Source organism: Hippocampus bargibanti, linkage group LG17 (genome assembly GCF_051943395.1).
Source record: "Hippocampus bargibanti isolate YZ-2025 linkage group LG17, ASM5194339v1, whole genome shotgun sequence".
NCBI lineage: Eukaryota > Metazoa > Chordata > Actinopteri > Syngnathiformes > Syngnathidae > Hippocampus > Hippocampus bargibanti.
Genome location: NC_142750.1, coordinates 12,986,311 through 13,011,302, shown reverse-complemented (window position 1 = coordinate 13,011,302; position 24,992 = coordinate 12,986,311). Strand labels below are relative to the sequence as shown.

The following is a 24,992-nucleotide window of genomic DNA, read 5'->3' as shown; positions in this document are numbered from 1 at the left end:
GGTCCACATCCCGTGTCTCTGCGTGTAGAATACCTTTTCCCACTGGAAATTGCAGAAATAATAATAATAATAATAATAATAATAATAATAATAATAATAATAATACGTTTAATTTACAAGCGCCTTTTTAAAACACAAAAGGTCATTTTACAGTCACAGGATAAGTTTTTCTCTGGGTGAGCAGTGGCAGCCACACATGCCAGTGTTCACTCAACCCGAAAGTAACTCAAATAGATAGAAAACTAGATAGCTAGCTAATCGATATGTAATATGTAATAGATACCTAGCTAGATAGATAGCTAGACAGCTGGTTTGCTAGATAAATAAAACATTTTTCTAGAGCATTACTCCTTCAGTACATAATGTCCCACTTTATTGAGCTATTCGAAAACATTTTTTCCAACACGGCTGTCACATTGCACTTTGTAATTTTTGTAATCTTCTTCTCATTGCATAGTCAACAACGAGACACTCTAAGATGGCCACACCAGCGAGATTTCGATGAAAACATGTTATGATGTATCTGTATCTGTATGAAATTGGATTAATCTGTGGACATCATGGGCGCTGCCTCGTAGTCCTCATGTTAGGGTTTTGAATCTTTGACTTCTTAACACCTAAAAGTATGTGGGATATGTTCACTGAGGACTTAATCGGCGATTGACATGATGGTAAGTAGCAACTATGAAGGATGGTGGATAGTGCACTGTAGGATTTGTATGTGTCCGTAACGTGTATGTGTGTATCTTATAGTGTGGGCGCATGTGTGGACTGTACGCACCAAGACATTTTTTTTTTGTTAACGGGAATGTCCCTGCTTCCCCTTTCCATTTATATCCATGCGTCAACCCATCCCCCAAACGCACACACATGCTGATCACATACACAAACAGATCACAGAAACACACACCCGAACACATAGAATCTTCACAGAAATGCACACACAAAGGTGCAATACAATACATACAATACAAAACAATCAATGGAGCCGCAGGGAGTTGTCCCTGCTCCCCCCAACCAGAGAGCAGGCACCTATCATAGCATAGTCCGGCTCCGCCATGCCTGGACAGTAGGGATATATAAATATAGGGCCGAAACTACCAGTAAGACTGTAGTTCGCTGAAGAAGCATCTTGGATAAGAAGCGAAATGTCCAACACCTTCAAAGAAGTACAGATGACGGCTGAAGAAACCTTTTCATCAATAATAATACCATGAAAGCCATTGATAATTAACATGAAATATTTTCCAAAAAGATCAAACCTAAGCAAAAACTAACTGGCTCAAATACTAATTAAAATGTGTACAATAAAAAAAAACAATCAAAATGAAATAAAAATTATTATAACACTACACAAGGTGAGAAACTGTATCCCCAATCTTCCATTGATTCTTTACATCTGTCACTCATCTGACAATTTGTCAATCAATCAATCAATCAATCAATCAATCAATCAATCAATCAATCAATCAATCAATCAATCAATCAATCAATCAATCAATCAGACATATCGATGCTAAATTGTGACCAAGGGGGGAAAATACAATTATGGAATTTATCACCACTCCCCAAATCGTGCGTGTCAATATATGAACCTGACTGCGCGTGCGTTAACAAATATAACCAAATATAAAGAAAGAGGAGTAACGGTGGTGTGGGCGGCAAATCAGTCATTTCAAATTCATCTCCAACACCATGGAGTGAATTTGTCTTCTCGGTGCGTTTACGTGTGTGTGTGTGTGTGTGTGTGTGTTGTGTGTGTGTGTGTGTGTGTGTGTGTGTGTGTGTTGTGTTCGTGTGTGTGTGTGTGTGTGTGTGTGTGTGTGTGTGTGTGTGTGTGTGTGTGTGTGTGTGTGTGTGTGTGTGTGTGTGTGTGTGTGTGTGTGTGTGTGTGTGTGTGTGTGTGTGTGTGTGTGTGTGTGTGTGAACATGCGCAGAGGCGGAAAGGCGGCGTGGGGGCGGGGTTGGGGGGTGCCGTGGGCTAATCTTCAAGCGCTTTATTCGGATCGCAATTTTTGCGTGGCGCTCAGTCGTTGAGCGGCAACGAGTGTCGAACTGGACTTGAACCGGACTAGCAAGGCTTCCTTGCTTTATTTTCCTCAAGATGCATAAGCAAAGGATTTGATTGGCAGGGAGACGGGTAGAAAAAGAAATAACCACCCTCGTCAGTGTCGGACCTGTCGGGACACAACCGCGGCTGCAGGGGTCAGCGGAGTCGCTGGACATCTGCTATTAGACCACCGCTGGTTCCGTAAGCGAGGCAGTCGGAAGCATCTGCGCCGACGGCGCGCGTGTGGTTGAGGATAGTCGAAGCGGGCGACGAGGTTTTTTTCCGAAATGTGACATTTGGAGCACGGAGTCTGATCGACGCTGCGCACAGCACCCCACAACACTCGTCCACCCACCCGAGGATCTACTTGCTACTCCATCTACTACTCGATTAACAAAATAAAAGGTCGGTGGTGTTCCTCATGTCACCATAAATTGCTCATGACGGATGCATTGGGGTAGAAGGTGGTGGGGGTGGGGGGTATAAGACTGCATGAAGCCCAAATGATTTGTTGTTGTTTTGGATTGATGCATTCAGCATCACCCCCGATCCCCCCCCCCCCCCCAAAAAAAAAAAAAAAGGGATCTTGGTGTAAAGCTCTGGCGTGATCCAGTTTCACCCCCTCCCCCACCACACGTTAGTTTATTTTGGGGAGTGCAAAGCGCTCCATCATTGTTAGGAGGTGAGGTGTCATTCTTTATTCCAGGCACACACACGTTTGTAACAATGCCGCCTGAAACAAACGCTCTTCTGGAATGCCCTCGGGAGCCTGCATGTGGCAGACATTGTCATGAGGAAAGGAACTGGTTGGGGGTGTGTGCTGGAAAAAGAGCATTCTGTAACACAAGGGTGTAAAAGTCATTTTTTTGCCCAGGGTCACATTGTAGTTACTGTTTCCTCATGGCAGCCGTTATGAATTTGGGGAAACCATGAGAATGTTTAATCCCCTCCACATATTACATATAGAGCACACAACAAATGAATGAAGAGCTAGTTTTCAAATTTGAAGTCAAGAATAATGACTATTATTGTGCTTTACATACGGCAAAATGAAATTTTGGTTCGGTCTTTAGCAAGCATCATGGAATTTCACAAGTTTGATTTGCTTTCGTGGGCTGAAAACATTGATGTGGAGGGCCTGATGTGGACCCCGGGCCCTGACTTTGACACTAGTGACCCACATGCTAGTAAAAAGTGTCATGATTGTGTGGACAAGGAGGTTGCGTGGACAACTCTTGAGGTTGAAATTGGCTCTGCCACGCTGGTCCACATCCCGTGTCTCTGCGTGTAGAATACCTTTTCCCACTGGAAATTGCAGAAATAATAATAATAATAATAATAATACGTTTAATTTACAAGCGCCTTTTTAAAACACAAAAGGTCATTTTACAGTCACAGGATAAGTTTTTCTCTGGGTGAGCAGTGGCAGCCACACATGCCAGTGTTCACTCAACCCGAAAGTAACTCAAATAGATAGAAAACTAGATAGCTAGCTAATCGATATGTAATATGTAATAGATACCTAGCTAGATAGATAGCTAGACAGCTGGTTTGCTAGATAAATAAAACATTTTTCTAGAGCATTACTCCTTCAGTACATAATGTCCCACTTTATTGAGCTATTCGAAAACATTTTTCCAACACGGCTGTCACATTGCACTTTGTAATTTTTGTAATCTTCTTCTCATTGCATAGTCAACAACGAGACACTCTAAGATGGCCACACCAGCGAGATTTCGATGAAAACATGTATGATGTATCTGTATCTGTATGAAATTGGATTAATCTGTGGACATCATGGGCGCTGCCTCGTAGTCCTCAAGTTAGGGTTTTGAATCTTTGACTTCTTAACACCTAAAAGTATGTGGGATATGTTCACTGAGGACTTAATCGGCGATTGACATGATGGTAAGTAGCAACTATGAAGGATGGTGATAGTGCACTGTAGGATTTGTATGTGTCCGTAACGTGTATGTGTGTATCTTATAGTGTGGGCGCATGTGTGGACTGTACGCCAAGACATTTTTTTTTTGTTAACGGGAATGTCCCTGCTTCCCCTTTCCATTTATATCCATGCGTCAACCCAATCCCCAAACGCACACACATGCTGATCACATACACAAACAGATCACAGAAACACACACCCGAACACATAGAATCTTCACAGAAATGCACACACAAAGGTGCAATACAATACATACAATACAATACATATTGATTTATATAGCGCTTTAACAACAGCAGAAGCTGTAACAAAGCGCTAACATGGACAGCTAACATATACATGGAAAAAAGAAGTCACAAAGATAGTAGAGAGCACCAGGAAAAAAAACAAACTGATTTAGCATGTAAAATTGTTTGAAATGTTTGTTGCTGACTACTATTGTTGTTTTTCTAACATTTCACCGAAACTAAATAAACAAATAAATAAATACAACAATAATAATAATAATTATAATAATAAGAAGAATAAAGAATGAATAGCTACATAAATAAATACACAAATAAAATAAATAAATAAATAAATAAATAAATAGATAGATAAATAAATAAATAAAAAATCCTGCTGATATATCAGCTCTATCTTGGTAACATACGTTCCTCAAGGCTGGAATATTCGTGTCGTATAACAAGTGATGAAAAAAATGACAAATCTGGACGTTCCAGTCGGTAACACGGATACACATCATCGCCCGCGCACGCACTTTTGGTCTTCGCTGGCAGCTCCCATCGTTTATGATCTTAACAGTCTTTTGCAAATCAATTGCCGTCACTTGTGTGTGTGAGTTGGATATTGATATACCGTGAAAAGGAATGACGACATATGACCCCCTCGGCTGAGAGCATGACTTGTAGTCTATTTCGGACTATATCAGATGCTCCTCCAGCATCCCTCGCACTCACACACACTCTCTCTCTCTCTCTCTCTCTCTCTCTCTCTCTCTCTCTCTCTCTCTCTCTCTCTCTCTCTCTCTCTCTCTCTCTCTCTCTCTCTCTCTCTCTCTCTCTCTCTCTCTCTCTCTCTCTCTCTCTCTCTCTCTCTCTCTCTCTCTCTCTCTCTCTCTCTCTCTCTCTCTCTCGCACACACACACACACGCACACACACACAGCCACACACACCATCAAACCCCATCTGACAACCCACATTACGTGTTTATGTGAAGGAGAAGGGAAGTATTAATCACTGGCACTTTTAATTGCCAAGTCAATTAGCATATGTTCCTGCTGCGAGCCTCCGTCCCATGCTAATGAGACCTAATTAGGCCAATCGGAGATGCCTCGAAGACACTGGCAAGTCTACTTTTACTTTCCGCATGTTGACTTCCATCATCCAGTTGATCCACTCCCCTTACCATCCTCGAGGACTACAAATTCATCTCCAACTTTGACTCTTTTATTGCATCATATATCACTTGAGGATGAAAAGGATGGGACAGACACAGATGATTTTTACCGAGGAAGTGGAGTGACAAACGACACTGTACTGCATTTTGTTAGCTGTGAGCTGTCCGAAAGGGGACAAACTGCGACCACACCAACAACGGCGCTGTTGTTTGGAAAAGTCCCTCCCAACAAGCATGTGTCCTGTCAGCAGATCTATGACTAAGAAAAAGGATTTTGTGTCATTTGCTCCAACACATGTTATTCTTGCCCTAGATAGCAGAAAAAGTAAAAAGTTCAGAACAACAGAGGAAGCTCAAAGGTCAAATGTCAAATGGAATTCCTGCTTGGTGGATGGAGAGTCATTTCCAACACGAGCTTCTGCGGCATGGTTGTCGCAGCAGCCCCACAACTGGCAGGAGCTGGATCCTTCCTTCCGTTACATAAGATGCACAGAATGGAGGCGAGGAAGAGCAAGGGGGGTGGGGGTGGGGGGCTAAAATGGAAGAGAGGAGACGGCAAGGTAAAAGAGCTATGTCATTGGTACGGAGATGCAGAGGAGACATGTTGTTGGAAGAACAAAAAAATAACAGGCTTTCACATGGAGGAGGGAAATGAATATGATACATTTTGTAATGAAAAAAAAAAGGTTGGTGGACAGAAATGATCCACCCACCCATTTCCTATATCATCCTTGTCCTCAATAAACAGAGAGCGATCAATACTGAACCTAGAACGTCTCAACTCTTGAGGCAGAAGCATCAAACCACCCTCCGTCAAACAGAGAGCGCTTTAGCTTCAAGGACAACCGACGTCACTTTTTTGTTTCTTAACTGACATCAGAAAAACGTTTTATAGCATCTAAAATAACCAAAACACGCAGTATGATATTTTTATTCAAATGCAAAACACCAATAAAAATGACTTAAAGTGTCCAAAATCTGCAAAAAAATTGAGCTTTGGGCATTTTCAGAAAGTCCCACCCCCAGTTTGTGACGTCACGCCAAGATATCTTGCATTGCTTGAGAATTAAAACAATGGCTTCAGATTCGGAGAATATGCTTTCTTGTTACACCTCCAGTTATTAATATGATTCAAATAGTTCTGAAGAGGAAAGCATACATGTTTGCAATCGATTAAAGCATTTATTCCGTGCAATTTTGAGGCAACATTGGGGAGAAACGATCACCAGAAAAGAGGCACAAAATGGCGACCTCCTGTGGCCACCTCCGTTTCCACAGGCTGATAAATTCCTTACATGGAGCTTGCTCGCCCTCTTCTGGCGGCTTTTGGGTGCAACACCAGGTTTTCAGACCAAACAATACAGCAAAATACATTGACGTGATGGAAGGACTGCTACAATGTGTCTTTTTTTTTCAGTCAGCGGGCGTTCCTTTAGTGACGTCACGTACGGACTCGTCACCAACTCAAAAACAAGACTTCCTGAATATTCAGCGCGAGTCTTAAAACGTAAAATATAGCTATATGCGGTGGAATTGTTTTAAAATACGCTCAGTAGAAGTCATTTGAAGCCATTTTACAAATTAGGGACACAACTTGTCCGGAGACGTCGGTTGTCCTTTAATGCTAACATATATGAAACGCAATTGGCAGGCGAAAGAAAAATAACATTAATGCCTCAGTAGTTGTCAACCTTCCAAGAAACACTATTTAAAACACATACAGACAAAAAAAACACATACAACAAGTGTGATAGAACACAAAAATTAAAAGAAGAAAGCAAGCTTCTTCTTCTTGCTGTGATTTACACTGCAAATCTTCCATTTGTTGTCAATGCTGCCCGGCATATTGTGGTACAACATGGAACTACACTGGACTCATCTTTGGTTCAATGAATAAACTGCAGTCGGCCCTTGGCTTACGAACTTAATTGGTTCCCAGACAGAAAAATGTGTATCCCAAAACTTAATTTCCCATAGGAAACCATTAAAATGAGAATAATCTGTTCCCATGTCTCCATAAAATATAATTTTCAACTAAATAAGCCTTTAAACTACGAACAATATACCTTATGTATAATAAATGTTCTATCGTATTGTAATGAAAGAAATACACTGCACTGTATATCGATGAAAAGGTGTCTTCAGCCGTCATCTGTACTTGTTTGAAACATCTTTACACAGACGTCCTGTACTATATAATAAAGTCGTTTTATTTACCTTTGTGATGGTCGTTGATGGCTTGATGGAATGGGGTTCAGGCTTCTCTTCCTGTGTCATGAAAGTCCGGTGAGGCATCTTTTTCCAAAAAAGGCCAGTCTCATCTGCATTAAATACTTGCTGAGGTACGTAGCATTCTTCTTTCACCATTTCAAGGAATGATCCCTTGTAGGCTTCGGCATCTTTACTGTCAGAACTGGCTGTCTCACCATGACGAGTAATGATCCGTTGCTTGCTTTAAAATCATAAATAAACAGCGAACTTCCAGGTTGCCGCATGACGATATCAGAGTGAATTTGCCGTGCAACACACACAACTTTAATAACGTCTCTGTTGCGAAGGATGGTAGCAATGGTGGACTTAGCATATCCGTACTGGGCCGCTAAATCAGACAAACGTACACCTCATTTGTGTTTTTCAATGATCTCCTTCTTCTCCTCGACTGTAATTTTGTTTTGTGTCTTCTTCGGCTAAACACAAGCCTGTGGTGGGGTCTTTTTCAGTCCCATAAGAGCAAAAGTATCTGTAAAACAATCCTTGGGGACGATTGACACGTGCACTCACAGAAAGGGGGTGTGGAAAGGTAGACCGGCTGGGGCACTGTTCGGTCGTGTGCTTTGGTGTTCTTCCGCCGAAGATTACTCCGCCAGCCGTGGTGAGGCGGCGCTCCGTGTGTATCCCGAAAAGTAGTGCTTAATCCAAGGTTTAATTTCCATAAATTTGACATTCGTAAACCAAAAATTTCGTAAGGCAAGGTGTTCGTAAACCGAAGCCCCACTGTACTTACAAATATTGTGAACATCGAATATTTCTACATTGTGACTCACATTCGACAAAAAAAAAGAATTGTGTGAATTCTTATGTTTGCGTGAAAGGTTTGATTTGTGATCTTTACACGTGATTGCTCGCATGTGATTACATGTGTTGCCACAGGCTCCTGTGTGTGTACGTGTGTTTGTGTGTGTGTGTCCATCCTGCAGCAGGAGCAACCATCTGTGTGAGGAGTGACAGTGTGACACAGGCCCATAATGGAGCTGGGGGGGGGGGCAAGGTCTTCCTGCCTCATGTTGTGAGGGTCCTCACTGTGTTCTTCTTACTCACTCATTATAAGGTGACAAAGACGAAGAGCAGGGCTGAATTCAAAAGGAAAACATGAGACAGAGAAGGAGCTGTCGTCTCCGCTTAATACGGACGAGCGAGCGCTCTCTCGTCTCCGTCAAAATGGGGGGAAGGTAACCATGGTTACCGGAGGGGCTGGCCAGGATAACAGCGCTTCGGAGGAGCTCAAGTGCGTCTTGAATGTGAAGGTGGCGTGCAAAAAACAGACCACCGCTTTGGTTTCCCTTTGTGTGTTTTGATGACTCATCTTTGGTTCAGCAGGGTATGTGAGGTGAGGGGAGGTTGTAGGGGGCAGGCATTGGAGTTTTAGTGGGTGTTAAGGCTGCATGAGGGATACACCCGAGAAAAAAAAAACGTCCATGGAGACTGCAAGGGTCTCAAACTCCGGTCCTCGAGGGCGGGAGTCCTACATGTTTTCCAAGTCTCCCTGTTGCAACACATCTGTTGCAACACAGCCTCAGGTGCATTGCAACAGGGAAACTTGGAAAACATGTAGGACTGTAGCCCTCGAGGACCGGAGTTTGAGAACCCTGATGTACAGTGATACCTCAGCTTACGAACGCTCTAGCAGCTAAAGAGCGGCTCATAAACTTTTCGCTTGACGAACATTAAATTCGCGAGAATATAATCTTGCATACGAACTAGTTTTCGGTGGACGAACCGAACCATACAGCGCCAGGTGACTGGCGGACTAGTTTTCGGCGGATGAACACCAAACTTTTAGCCAGAAAAAAACAACCATGTAGATCACAGGTGTCAAAGTCAAGGCCCACGGGCCAAATCGGCCCGCCACATCAATTTTTTCGGCCCGCGAAAGCAAATCAAACGTATGAAATTTCATGATGCTTGCTAAATTCTTAACCAAAATGTCATATTTTTGGATATAAACCACAAGAACAGTCATTATTCTTGACTTCAGATTTGATAACTAGTTATTCATTCATTTGTTGTGTGCCCTATATGTAATATGTGGATCGGATTAAACATTCTAATGGCTTCCCCAAATTCATAACGGCCCTCGGGAGAAAACCATACCTACAATGTGGCCCGCGGCAAAAAATGACTTTGACACCCCTGATGTAGAGTAATGCCTTTTTAGCCTGAAAAAAATGACCATGTATAGTAAGGCATATTTTGCCCGAATAAAAATGACCATGTAGAGCAGGGGTGTCAAAGTCATTTTTTGCCGCGGGCCACATTGTAGTTATGGTTTCCTCTCAAGGGCCGTTATGAATTTGGGGAACCCATTAGAATGTTTAAATCCCTTCAAATATTACATATAGAGAGCACAGAAAATTAATGAATAACTTGTTTTCAAATCTGAAGTCAAGAATAATGACTTTTATTGTGGTTGACATCCAAAAATATGACATTTTGGCTCAGATTTTAGCAATCATCATGGAATTTAACAAGTTTGATTTGCTTTCGCGGGCCGAAAAAAATGATGTGGCGGGCCGGATTTGGCCCGCAGGCCTTGACTTTGACACCTGTGATGTAGAGTAAGGCGTTTTTAGCAGGAAAAAAAACCAACCATGTAGAGCAGGGGTGTCGAAGTCATTTTTTTGCCTTAGAATTAACAGCAGTGATGTTCAGAGTTTAAATCCAGGTCTTGGAGACTATCCGAACAGTTAGCATGTCTTTTTTTACTGTTTTTGAATAAATCTTTATATGAATAACTTTTTGGTTGTTAATGATGGTGTGAGTCAAGCAGCACCACTGTGGCTGACTACTTAGTTTGTTGGTTGGATTATCAGTGCAGTGGTGTTGTGGTGCCATCTAACCAAAAAAAAAATGTGCATGTATCATTGGGAGTGTTGTGCCCAAAAGAGTAAATGACCATATTTTGTAAGCCGTTGTTTTGCCTAATGCCGAATACCCCCCCCCCCCCAAAAAAAAAAAAAAAAAAAAAAAAAAAAACAATCACCATGTTTCGTAAGGCGTTTTTTTGGGACAAAAAAATAACAACCTTGTATCGTAAGGTGTTTGTCACCCAGTCCAGGTCTTCGTTCTTCTGCAAAGTTTACATGTCAAGCTTTTTTGAATGGCCATGTATATGTGATGACATGGGTTGTTACTTACAGTACAAGCTCAATAAGAAACAGCCACTTTGGTCCACTGGTTAATACATCGGCTTAACATAGCAAAGGTGGAAGTTGGAATCCAAGTCTATCCCTGCAGCCGCATACTTTGCAGGTCAAGGCTTTTTTTCAAAATGTTGTATATGAAGACCTTTTTTGGTTGTTACTTATAAACAAGAAACACAAGTCCCACTCTGGTCCATTGGTTAGTGCGTGAGATTGAGAGCAGTAATGTTCAGGGATTGAATCCAGGTCATGGTGACAGTCTGGACCAGGGGTGGGCAAACTTTTTGACTCGCGGGCCACATTGGGTTCTAAAATTTGACAGAGGGGCCGGGCCAGGAGCATTTGGAGGGAGTGTTTGGGCCGGAAATACTCTGAACAAGTTATGTCCATAATTTATAAAATCACTTCAAATGACTTCGACTGAGCGTATTTTACAAAGATTCCACAGCATATAGCTATAGTTTACGTTTTAAGACTTGCGCTGAATATTCATGAAGTCTTGTTTTCGAGTTGATGACGATCCCCATGTGACGTCACGTTTGGACCGCCCCTGACCGAGAAAGCGACATACAATGCATTTTGGGTACTTTGTTTGGTCTGAAAACTTCGTGTTGATCCGTGTTGATGGCGAAATTAGAAGAAAAACACATAAATAACGACATGGTGAATCGTTGTGTGTTGCACCAAGACAACTATTTGATATTCGCTGACACAAATTCCCAGCTGACAAATCAGCCCATTTCCAACGGAGCTTGGGCGCAATCTTCTGCTTTTTCTGGGTGCTACATTGCTGTCATTGACGGCTCGAATTGATATGGGAGGACTCCTAGAATCAATTGCAAACATTTATGCTTTCCTCTTCAGAAGAACAAGAACAAGAAAACATCTTCTCCGAATCTGAAGCCATTGTTTTGATTCTCGAGCAAGGCAAGACGTCTTGGCGTGACGTCACGAACAGAGGGGTGGGACCTTCTGAAACTGACCATTTCCGGATTCATTTTGAAGTCATTTTTATTGGTGTTTTTCATTTAACTAAAAATATCAGCCTGCCTGATTTGGGTATTTTAGATGCTATGAAACGTTTTTCTGATGTCAGTGGGAAACAAAAACAAAAAATGGTGCCGGTTGTCCTTTAAATGTAGTATGTACAAACCTCATAGCACAGTAAGAACACTACAACCCAATTTATTAACTGTCTTTCAAATGTGAAAAATATCCCTGATCAGTTAATAAATTTGTCTCAAGGAATATGGCGTTTACATACTATTTTGCAGATACTTGGAGCAGGAAATGGAAATAGATTAAAATAACATATGCACTGTGATTTATCAAGATTGCTTCTGTTTTTAATAAGTTTCCATCGAAGGGGCAAAGTTAAGAAATCAACATTTATTGAAAAATGGAATCACTTTCAACATTCAAAACATATTATTACACAACGAAATATTCAAGCTCAATAATACCTACTTGTGTTAAATTCCGCCAAATCATAGATGGTTTGTCCTGACCGCGCGCTCAACAAACTCCTCACTGACGCCCTCGCCTTCACGCGCAAACAATACACGTGTACCGTCGCCGAGCACACAAACATAGACTACCTGCAGTTGAAATTTGCATACTCGGCTCGGCAGCCAATCAGAAGCCTGCTTCTTTCTTCCGGACTTTCGCAAGCGTTACAAAGTCGTGCAATTGCATGTCATTTTCCAAAATAGATGCACAGAACCTCAGACTAGAAGAAAGATTCAAAAGAAGCTAACAACATATGTGACGCTACAAAACGTAAATTTACATTAAACCCTGACTGTAAAGTGTACGTGAGACTCATGAAAGGGGCTTAGTGGCTCGTAGGAATCAATGCAAACGTTGCATTGTGCACCTCAATGACAATTGACTACTGTAGCAAAATTTACAGCCATGCACATTTGCTGTAGATTAAGCAAGGTAGCATTTGTAGTTGGTGCATTCTTGATTAAAAAAAAACACAATTATACTTTGTGACAATGTTTTTTAATGGGGTTGGTCTCATTTTGCTTCAAGTTGTGAAAAATGGGGCAGGCAACTTTTCAGTTAACTGCCCTGTTGTTCGCTAGCTTTTTGTCATGAGTTTTAGACACTGTTTGTACTATGATTTGGGCAAATTCAGCGGGCCGGATTGAAAAGCCGAACGATACGGCCCGCGGGCCGTAGTTTGCCCATGTCTGGTCTGGACACTTGGCATGACGTTTATTTTTTGCTGTTTTTGAACACATCTGTATATGAAGAACTTTTTGGTTGTTAGTTATGGGTTGTGTGAAGCAGCACCACTGTGGGTGACTGGTTAGCATGTCATTTTAGCAGTGCTGTGGTGCAGTGTTATAATCCAGGTCTTGGCCATCTTGACAAAAAATGTGCATCTATCAGAATCAGAATCATCTTTATTGCCAAGTCTGTAGCACACACAAGGAATTTGTTTCCAGTCGAACACGCTGCACTAGTATCATCATCAAAAATTTGCAAAGAGGCACTATACAGTTCAATTGGGCTACTGTTCAAAGAGTTAATGGCTTGGGGGAAGAAGCTGTTTAAATGTCTGCTGGATTTGGTGCGCATGGATCGGTAGCGCCTGCCTGAGGGGAGTAGCTGGAAAAGGTGGTGGGCAGGGTGCGGAGGGTCCAGTATGATTTTCCGCACCCTAGTTTGGATTCTTGCAGTGTGCAAGTCCTCGAGAGTGGGTAGGGTGGTGGGTTTTGTGCCCAAAGGAATAAAGGACCGTTTTCTTGCAATTTTTTTGCCAAATTAAAAAAAAAAAAAAAACTAAAAACTAAAATGTCTTGTATTGTCAGCTGTTTTTAAGCTGAATAAAACCAGCATTTATCGTCAGGCGTTTTTTGAGACACAAAAAGGACCATGGGAAAATGCTTTTGGGGACCAAAAAAACGACCGTGTATATATAGCAAGGCGTTTTTAGACAAAAAAAGAAACAACCATGTATATGAAGGTGTTTTTATCCCAGAAAATACAATATGTATAGTTTGGCATTTTAGCCCGAAAAAAACAACCATGTAAGTTAAGGCGTTTTTTTTTTTTTATACGAAAAAAACCAACCATGCAGTCAGGCGTTTTTAGGAAAAAAACGACCATTTATACTAAGCCGTTTTCAATCCCCCCCAAAAAATGACAATATATAGTTTGTCATTTTTAGCCCTCCAAAGAAGACCATGTAGAGGATGCCATTTTTAGCAAAAAAAAGTTGTTCTTAGCCCGAAAAAAAGCAACCACTGATAGTAAGGCGTTTTTAGCCCCCCAAAAAAAGACCATGTACAGTAAATTGTTTATTGTTAATGCTGACGTTCAATTGAGCATTCTCACTTTAAAGTCTGAATTCTGAGATACATGTGAGAATCCTGCCATCTTATTTTTTTTTTCTTTGTTAGCCCTCATCCTCTACCATCCATTTTGAGCCCATCAAATCCATGGCATCATTTTCATCACTCTCTCTTTCATGACATTTATTTTCCTCGTAATGGCGCAATAGAACAAATGAGGCCTCATGATGCATTGGCCCAGGAGCGAACCATTTGGATAGAAAGCCTCATTTCTTCATGACGCCTCATTTTACCATGACGACTGGATACACATGAATATGCACTATGCATTTTAGAGCCTTGTTTTGCCAGAGGTGGCAAAACAAGACTTGAGTGCTTGGTTCTGGCACTCTGTTTTGTTTTTAGTCTGGGCATTTGGTCCCAAAACGTCTTTTTCCAAGGTCTTAAAAGATAACTAGTTTGTCCTTCCAAACAACTTAGTTCAGTTTTATAACCTCATCTTGAAGGAGTATCATGTCATTGAAAAGCTGTGTCACATGGACGACGTGTCATCTGCGAGGCCATTTTGGAAATGGCTGATTGGTTTTCAATCCCAAAAAAGATGAATCTGCTTTTTTTTTGTGCTGTTTCCGATGAGAAACATGCCAAAATTACAATTTGGGATAAAGACTGTAAAAGTAACCTTGTTGTATGTTGTCGGTTATAAAAGCATGCCAGCATGGCTAAAACGGAGTTCAGATTTGCAATCGACTTCTCTCTTTTTGTGGTCGCGAATGTGGTGAATTGGCCTTTTAAAGGATCATAAAAGTTCCAATTGAGCTCTTTCGGGTCAAAAACTGCGTCTGGAGTATTTCACGAGTTTCTGCAAGCTTAGCTTCACGCGGTCGCCGCTGCTCCTCGCTCCAATTTTATTACGGCATTTACGAGCGTTTAGGAACGTTTTCCCCTGACTTACTTCTTTCTTGTCTTGATTTTTGTTGTTGTTCAAAGAAATGGAATTCCCCTTGGTCCCGATCCTGCTGCTGCTCACCGGCGGGGCTGTGGGTCAAGATCCCGAGGACCCGGAGGCGCTCCCCACAGGTTGCGGTTGGGGCCTGGGGCGACCCTACACCCTCCTGTGCGACCTGGACGCCGTATGGGGCGTGGCGGTGGAGGGCGTGGCGGCCGGCGGGACCCTGGTGGCCGTCCTGCTGGCCTTGGTGCTGGTGTGCCGCCTGCGCCAAATCGGCGAGCCCGAGAAGCGCAGCGGCGTGGGGCCCATCCTGCTGCTGCTCCTGGGCGTGGCGGGCTTGTTCAGCCTGAGCTTCGCCTACCTGATCGAGCGGGACGAGTCGCTGTGCGTGCTGCGGCGGGCCCTGTGGGGTCTCCTCTTTGCCCTTTGCTTCTCCTGCTTGCTGGTGCAGGGAGTGCGCCTGCGCCGCGTGGGACGCGAGCGCCGCAGCCCCGGCGGCTGCGCCCTGACGGGCCTGGCGTTGGGTCTGAGCGCCGTCCAGGGCATCATCGCCGCCGAGTGGCTCCTCCTTACCGTGCTGAGGGAGGGCCGGGGGGCCTGTCAGTACCTGCCCATGGACTTCTCGCTAGCCTGCAGCTACGTGCTAGCGCTGCTGCTGGCCGCCTTGACTGCCGCCGCGCTGGCCCTGTGCGGCAAGACGCGTCAATGGCGCTGCAACGCCGTCTGGCTGCTGGTCACCTGCCTTCTCTCGCTGCTGCTCTGGGTGGCTTGGGTGGGCTTCTACCTATACGGCAACGAATGGCTGAGGAAGTCGCCGCAGTGGGACGAGCCGGCGCTCGCCGTGGCGCTGGTGGCCCAGGGTTGGCTGCTGCTCATCTTCCACGCCATTCCCGAGGCGCACCTGTGTATGAAGCCGCCGCCGCAGCCCACCGCGCCGGATTACTTTGACACGTCGCAGAACTCCACGCGGATGAGGGAGACCAGCTTTGACGAGGACATCCCGCTTTCTCACAGGCAGTTTGTGGAGAACCAAGGCTACGGATACAACGATGAGAACACCGCAGGTATGAAACAGTCGCAATTTTAAGTGTCACCGCTTTAATCGAATCACTGACGACAGAGAACCAAACAAGAGTAAGGTAACACCATCTTTTGAAGGAGACTTGATTATTATCTAGGAAAACAGTTCAACGCAAATGACAAATAACACCTTTTTTGGTTGCTTGAGAATTACAACAAACAAAACATGAATGACAAGCAAAATCCATTATAGTACCTTGCTCAACAACAGAAAGAAATATTCCCCAAAAAATGCTAATTTAAAAACAGATCCATTATCATTATCCATTATCAAAATAGATTTTTTTTGCCAATTTGAAAACAGATTTGCAAGGTGGTGGTGGTGATGGACCCCAAAATGCAGGCAGGAGGGGGGAGCAGGGTGCATTTGACAAATTGTATTAAATTAAGTCAGCAGGAACAAAATTTCAAACAACAAAGTCATCAGAAGAGAAAGGTCCAAAGTAGCAAACAAAACCATGAGTGAAACAATGCAAGGTGAAACAATGACCCGACACTTAATTGTTGTGCCGGGAGTCCTTTAAACTGCCACTGATTAAAACGACCAACACCAGTCCAGCTGCAGGCGAGGCCCTACAGTGCCACCCGTTGGCCACAAACCGAATTGACACTTAAAGGACAACCGACGCCTTCGGGCAATAATGTGTCCATAATTTGTAAAATCACTTTAAATGACTTCTACTGAGCGTATTTTGCAAAGATTCCACCGCATATAGCTATATTTTACGTTTTAAGACTCATGCTGAATATTCAGGAAGTCTTGTTTTCGAGTTGATGACGATGCCTGACATGACGTCACGTCTGGAACGCCCCTGACCGAGAAAGCGACACACAATGCCTTTTGCGGTACTTTGTTTGGTCTGAAAACTTCGTGTTGATGGCGAAATTAGAAGGAAAACATAATTAACATGATGGCGAATCGTTGTGTGTTGCAACTATTTATATTCGCTGACACAAATTCCCAGCAGACAAATCAGCCCATTTCCAACGGAGCTTGGGTGCCATCTTCTGCATTTTCTGGGTGCTACATTTCTGTCCAGATGCCTCAAATTGACAGGGAATAACTTCTTTAATCGATTGCAAACATTATGCTTTCTTCTTCAGAACTATTTCAATCATATTCATAACTGGATGAGTAACAAGAAAGCATCTTCTCCGAATCTCAAGCCATTGTTTCGATTCTCTAGCAAGGCAAGACGTCTTGGCGTGACGTCACAAACTGGGGGCGGGTCTTTCTGAAAATCCCCAATTTGCAGCTCAGTTTTTTAAGTCGTTTTTATTGGTGTTTTGCATTTGACTAAAAATATCATCCTGCCTGTTTTGGGTATTTTAGATGGTATAAAACGTTTTTCTGATGTCAGTTACGAAGCAAAAAAATGGTGTCGGTTGTCCTTTAAGACACAAATAAGAATGAATCTAGTACGTAGTTGTGTTAAGTAAAGTGCCACTGTCTGTAATAAAATAATCTGTTGTAAATTAGATTAAATCTATGTTATAATTAATCAGAATCGACATTATTTACATTTTATGACACCTCGTGCCCGAAGACAGCTGAGATAGGCTCCAGCAACCCCCGCGACCCTAATGAGGAATAAGCGGTACGAAAAATGAGATGAGAGATGAGATGAGAGACACCAGTTTATTTATTTGTGATTAACTCATTCACTGCCAGATGATGTGCAAATGTGTCTCCACTTCAGTGTCAAGGTCATTGTCACTCAAATTTCAGGACCCACAGAATATTGAGTTTTCACGCTACATAAACATTCAATTCAGCGTAAGAAACCTAACACTCTCTTCTTTCGTCAGGAACAAAAAGTTACTTCCTAAATTATATGGGTCTGGAGTCATATGAGTTGCAAGTGGGGGCAGCTGTACAAAAGGCAAATGCCTTCCCCTCGTGGAAGGGAAAAACATTGCCAGAGGTCTGACCAGCACTTTATCAGCACCCGCCACAAATTATAATTGTATTTTACTTAGTGCATTCTATTTGTGATTGTATTTTATTTTTTATAGTACCAATGCTTGTCTGTGACTATAAAGTGTCCTGGAGAGCTTTGAAAGGTGCTTAAAATGTAATATTATTATTATTATTATTATTATTATTATTATTATTATTATTATTATTATTATTATTATTATTATTATTAGCAAATTGATTTTATTTCCCACTAGTACATTAAGTTAACATGCTTGGTTATGGAAATAATTCAAGAAGAATGTGAAGGAGAGAGGCTTGCATTGTATCGTTACTGGACATTTTCAGTTCACGATGTTTGACATCTCAGTCACAGTCAGCAAATGATGAATGTTTTTCCTCCTAGGCTTGAGAAGCGGCAGCGGCGGCGCGAGCGGCGGCGGACAACACAACAACAACACGGGCGCCAGGCCGAGCGCCCCTTTCCGCAGCAACGTCTACCAACCCACCGAGATGACCATGATCCTGAATGGGGGAGCGGTGAGTACATCCTCCCAGTCGCAGGTACACACGCCAGCCAACCGCCCTCCCACCCGCTAACCGGGCTGCATGCGCCATCACGTGTGCGTCTCTGGATCATTCTGGCAAAGTGAGGCTTTCAGGTGCAAGTGTCTGCATGTCACAGCCAAGCTTATGGAAAGCTCTTTCAGCAGGTTTTCAATGTCCTTCAAAACCGCACTTGTGGAATATGAATTCAGAATGAAAATCCTGCCGTTTTCATCCATCTCCCGGGGCCGCCATTTTGCCGTCGACTGAAAATGACATCACAGTGTCACATGACCAAACCTGAGTTGGGACGGTCGCAATCTGAGCCAATAGCTGCCTGCTGTGATGTCATTTTGCAAAGGGGGCCATACTTGGTGTGTTAAAATCTGACTTCAACGGATAGTGAGTACGGCGGAAAAAATCATTGGAACCATCCTACCCACTCTCAAGGACTTGCACACTGCAAGACTCCAAACTAGTGTGCGGAAAATCATACTAGACCCTCCGCACCCTGCCCACCACCTTTTCCAGCTACTCCCCTCAGGCAGGCGCTATCGATCCATGCGCACCAAATCAAGCAGACATTTAAACAGCTTCTTCCTCCAAGCCATTAACTCTTTAAACAGTAACCCAAATACAACTGTATTGTGCCTCTTTGCAATTTTTTGATGATGATACTAGTGCAGCGTGTTCTACCGGAGACAAATTCCTTGTGTGTTCTACAGACTTGGCAATAAAGATGATTCTGATTCTGATTACAAATATAGCGGTGGGGCAACCATGGTGTGCGTACTTTACATATAACTGCAATTAATTTCAATACATTTCAGCACACCAGTCTGCGTATCATACCTCTGAAGATGGAGGTTACTGATTCGCTGTGGCGACCCCTTGAAGCGAAAAGCTGAAAGGAAAAGAAGAAGTCTGTGTCTCACACTTGTTTTTTTAGTTTAGTTTCAGCTAAAATAAGCATGTGTTTTGGTTCATTTGAAAAACATCAATTCAATATTTCCTTAACTTTTGTTTAAACACTAACTTTTTTGGAACAGTTAAAGAGAAGTAATTATTCTTTAGTTGTTAATTACAATTTTAGAATGTTTGAAAACATTTAGAAAATCGCCATTTTACAATATTGGGGGGTCTCATTTAGTCAATGACTCATTTACTAATTTGCTGTTCGTAATTGAGCCTCGAGATGGCTGTACTTAGCACATGCAGGTAAAGGCGCTACTGCCCAATGTATTCATTCTACATGCAGGCCAGACATTGATTTTATGACTGAGGCTGTGGGCCGGATGAAAACTGGCCACGGGCCGCATTTGGCCCCCGGGCCGCACTTTGAATATTTTTCTCTATCCTGATTACATGATGAGCTGTCCACTGAATTAACCCTCGTTCCGAAAAGTTTCATGGCATGCAGATGAGCCAAAGTTGTCTTCGTGTGCAGTAATGGCATATCAGAGTGAGACGCAGTCATTTTATTCAAATGTCGCCACTGAATTGTGTGCATACCACTACATTGACCTCAAGCTGTTTATCAAGTAGGTGGAATCACTGCTGAAATGCCTTTCCATAGAAGTGTGCGTTTTGTTAGCACGTGCACGGATTAGCTTGGACACAAACGGTCACGCCGTTGACCTTGATTTGTGTCTCGCTAACGGGGGACGGGAGAGTGTAAATAAACTGTCATGCTAACTGTACTGGCGTCCATTGGAAACGATGAATGGCTGCTTTGACTTTGCTTTTTTGGCTACTACCCAACAAGCACGGCGCAGTTGTGAAAGCAACACCTGCTAAAATATTGCAGCTTTTCACTATTTTTAGTGTCGTCTTTTGACTGCTAAAAGGCTCCAAACAATCCTGCCTCCCAAATGCACATATGAAAATGAAGACATGCACATAGGTGGGGTTTTTTTTTCCACGATCCACCGTGAATATAAACACCATACCTACAGGTGAGATGTTCGATCGGACACTGTGGACGAAGGCTCGGACCCAGAAAGATTGTCTTTACTGCCGGCAGGAGACATAGTCATTCATGACAGACGCCTGAATCCTGCAGCCCTCTGCCAAGCTATTTATTGAGAGTATATGCAAATTTAAGTGATACATTAGTAAAACATAATTTTCTTGATTATAATACCACACCTCTGGACGTTCTGAGCACCAACAGCTGTAAGCAATAAAACATAGATATTTTAATTGGTTGTGTTTTCCATGAACTGATAAATTTGTAACCTGGCTAATGAGCTCTTCCTGTGAGGGAGTTTCAAGTCCTAAATTCTGTCCAAGGCCAGATCTCCTAGATGAGGGGTTGGGAACCTATGGCTCGCGAGCCATATATGGCTCTTTTGATGTTTGCATATGGCTCGCCAATAAAACTAAATACATATTCTCGCTTTTTCGCTGGTTCATTTCCTGTTGGGCCTGCAGTTGGTGGAAAGCGCAATTTCGACTGGGTGACACTGACCTAGGTTGGCGGAAAGCGCAATTTTGATTGAATGATACTGGCCGTCATGTTGAAACAGATAAACGGCCCTTTAAATGAGCCCGTCGAGTACACTTCAAGTTTGGATGCACCGTAGGATTCGCCTTTGAGGAGAGAAAAGGTTCTGATTCTAATTTGCAATGAAACAATACCATCAATGAAACAGTCGAATGTCAGTGACATTTTAACCCCATTTTGTTTGTAACACCATTTTAACGTTAGCATCAATATACTTCTGTGAGAAGTATATGGAAGCTTATGAGCCATGTGCAGGCTAGCTAGCAGTAACTTCGCCTATGGACCCGGCAAGTTGAAATTCATTCTGATCGTTTGGCTGGATTTTTAACAATCACGAGGAACGTAAATCCATTCATGTTAACTGTGAGTACGATCACAGTTATTTTAAATTATACATTCTGACATTTTGTTGATAATAGGCCGTGCTTGCGTGTTTGTGTGTGTGCGTGTGCGTGTGTGTGTGTGTGCGTGCGTGTGTGTGTGTGTGTGTGTGCGTGTGTGTGTGCGTGTGTGTGTGTGTGTGTGTGTGTGTGTGTGTGTGTGTGTGTGTGTGTGTGTGTGTGTGTGTGTGTGTGTGTGTGTGTGTGTGTGTGGCTCTCACTGAAAAACATTTCTAAATATTTTACTTTTATTTCTCTCTTAGTCAAAGAGGTTCCCAACCCCTGTCCTAGATAAAGATGACAGTTTAAAAGGGCTGTGTCTGTTTCACTCAGATTTACTGTGGCCATCTGCGCCTTAACTGTGGGCCTATTGGTTGGTTGGCCATCTACGCAAGGGACTTTTAAATACGATAACTTCTTATTCTCCATCACTACAATAAAGTCCAACTAAGCTCATCCTTGGGACTGTTTATTTTTTTTTCAGATGGATTTTGTGCCTTAGTCAAAGTGGAGGGAATAAACAGCCTCCAATACCTGGCATGCAGTCTTATCACAAAACCTTCAGGCAACTATTAGAAGGGCTGATCTTGATTAGGGACGTGCGTTGCCTCCCCCTTCACCATGAGGATGAATGTGATTGGTTCATGTTGACAATAAACACATGATACCGCTTGACAGACTTAACCAAAATCAACTTTTTGTTGTCACACCCTGCAGGTGCCTTCGGCCCCTCCCACCTACACGGGGAGGCAGCTGTGGTGAGCGGAGGGAGATCGCACGGATGACGAGGGGGGGGGGGCTGTGCTGAGTTTCGAAGGGAAAGCTCCCCCCCCCAAAAAAATGACAAAGATGCCACTTTCAACTCTGTACAGACTGTGTGCCAAATCAAATACTATGTGTAAAAAAGAGGAAGGCTATGGAGGACAGAGCTAAATGTCTTCAAGCAACACAAATGTTGAAAGAAAACCTTTGTGACCAACAGACAGTGAAAGAAAAGCGACACCAAAAAAAATGAAGCCAGCGTGGCTTTTTCTTTGGCTTGTTTGCAGCACTGTAAGCACCCTTAAAACTGTGAACATCCTTCATTTAGCTCTGTCCCCCATCAGTTCTCACCATGTCACCAACAACAAGCACTCCTCTACCCATTGTTTTTTTTTTTTTGCATGGACACAGAAAGTGACAACACAAAAAAAATAAAACAATAAAATAACATCACCAATCCAGAAACGCTGGAAGCGAGAATCCAGACTAAGACCTTGGTGAATCTTGTGAATCACGGTGGGGAAAAATGGAGCGCATTCGTTTCTGCGACAACACTATATTTAGAGCAACGTGGGTGCAGATTTGCAGTGTGAGGCAGCAAAACGAGGAGGGGGTGGTGCAAGTGTGGAATCGTCCTTCCTTCCGTCAGAGAAAATGAGCGGTAGACGCCCTCTTCCTCTTCCTCCTGGCGTCTGGAGGACGACACTCGCTTCACGAGCGTCTCCCATTTCAACGGTGCTTCAATTTCATGCTGTCACCGAATTGTGCTGCAGGAGCTGTGTATATACTCATTTTTTTGATGTGTATATACAGTATATATACATACAAGAAAAAAAGCCAGATTTCTTGTTTACTATTTCATTTTGAATTGACCGTGCTCTAATTAAAGACCAGTGTATCCCGACCTTGAGTGGGCCAAGACATAAATCCCCTGAAATCGTGAGTTTGTCTCAATGTCTTAGTGACTTTACTTGGTAAAATCTTAGCCTATTCAGTCGAAGCTTTTGGGATCCAAGGCGTCCAGCGCATAACATCATCTCCGAGCTGAGCAGACATTCACCTTATTGTGGGATGTTTTATTTTTGCTAACAATGCAAGTTCTCAGTCGCGTCGAAACAAGCACAAGGACAATTTTGTGATCGTAAGTATATTGCATATACTTAGGATCACAAAATTGGGTTAATGAAACAACCAAAATGTTTTTTTCGGAACTACATCTCACATACATATGAATTGGATCATGTAGATTTTTTTCAAGTACACTATATGATTACTACTTAGCATATCTGCTGTATTGTGTTGGTGGTTTGGTATTTCACTCCCACGATAAATGAAGGATGACTGTATTTTAATCTTGTTTGAATGGCGACAATCCAACACATTGGTCAATTGTATCTTCTGCCATCTTTTTGTCGTGGATGACACTATTCGTTGCTGGCAGAGATAGTTCAACCAAAGCACAATCCATCCATTATCAGTACCGCTTAATCCTCATTAGGGTTGTGGGGGTGGAGCCTCTCCCAGGGGGACACCCTGAATTGGTTGCCAGCTAATCGCAGGGCACAGAGACAAAAAACCATCCGCGCTCACACTCACACCTAGGAACAATTTTTGCGTGTTCAATCAGCCTGCCATGCGTGTTTTTGGAATGTGGAAGGAAACTGGAGGACCCGGAGAAATTCCACGCGGGCCCGGGGAGAACATGCAAACTCCACACAGGGAGGCCGGACTGGGACTGAATTCAAAGGCGCTATTGATACAAATTAATTTTCACACTAGTGCTTAGTTGCTGGGATTCACTGGTTTTAGTGCATCATTTAACATTGTCAATTGCTAATTTTGTTTACATTTATTTTAAAATGGTTGCTTTGTATTCATGCATTTGTGTGCTCTTACATTCTTTCCTGAAACATTTTATATACTTTTGTTTTTTTTGGGAGGAAAAAATATTTTTAGTCCAGTTAATGGTGTTTTTCTTCTTTGTGCATCTACGTGAAAAAGAAATAGCTATAAACAAATGAGTGGCATTTCATGCAAGAAGAGAGATGAGATTGAAATGGTATTTACAGCTGAAACAAAAATCAAAACAGGCGCAGTGGAGCCCTCATAGTGACACATGACTAAGAAAAGGCCTGTTGCTTCTTTTTTATTTTTTTAATGGCTGTTCTAAAACAGGAACGATGGCACAACAGTCCCAAACACTGCTTGTCCTGCTACATCGCTAGGGTTACGAGTGACAGGGACAGGAACAAGGGTTAATGGAGTGTACAGGAACAGGGTTTATCACACACTACAGGAACACAGGTTATTATTAGGCACAGGTTAACTGGGAAATCGTAACATGGGAAACCATTGGCTACAGGAGCAGGGTTTAACACAGTCAGAAAGGGTAGATAACTGTCTGAAGGAACACAGGGAAAAAACGTGGTCACAGGGGTTCATATCAAAGAAAGAACAGGGTTGAACATGGCTCTTGGGGCAAAGTTAATATCGCTGACTAATGAAACAAGAGTCAATGAAACAGACTGCAGGAATAGGTTCTAAAATGGTATACATCAGGGATGTCCAAAGTCGGTCCTCGAAGGCCGCCGTCCTGCCTGTTTTCCAGCTCACCCAGGAGCAACGCACCTGATTCAAATCATCAGGACCATTTTGATGCTGCTTCAGAACTGGCTGATGAGCTGATCATTTGAATCAGGTGTGTTGCTCCTGGGAGAGCTGGAAAACAG

General features: G+C 42.8%; 1 protein-coding gene across 2 annotated transcripts; it reads left to right on the top strand.

The window, feature by feature from the left end:
- Positions 1–1,987: 1,987 nt before the first annotated feature.
- gprc5ba (G protein-coupled receptor, class C, group 5, member Ba) lies at positions 1,988–24,970 on the top strand. Of its 2 annotated transcripts, none has more exons than XM_089018645.1 (4): positions 1,988–2,455; positions 15,110–16,135; positions 18,476–18,609; positions 22,219–24,970. In XM_089018645.1, the coding sequence occupies exons 2-4, from the start codon at positions 15,112–15,114 to the stop codon at positions 22,261–22,263; spliced, it is 1,203 nt and encodes a 400-aa protein (XP_088874771.1). In that variant the 5' UTR covers positions 1,988–2,455; positions 15,110–15,111; the 3' UTR covers positions 22,264–24,970. The 2 variants fall into 2 exon arrangements, with proteins under 2 accessions (XP_088874771.1, XP_088874770.1); XM_089018644.1 differs by having other exon boundaries at positions 18,476–18,633.
- Positions 24,971–24,992: the final 22 nt, after the last annotated feature.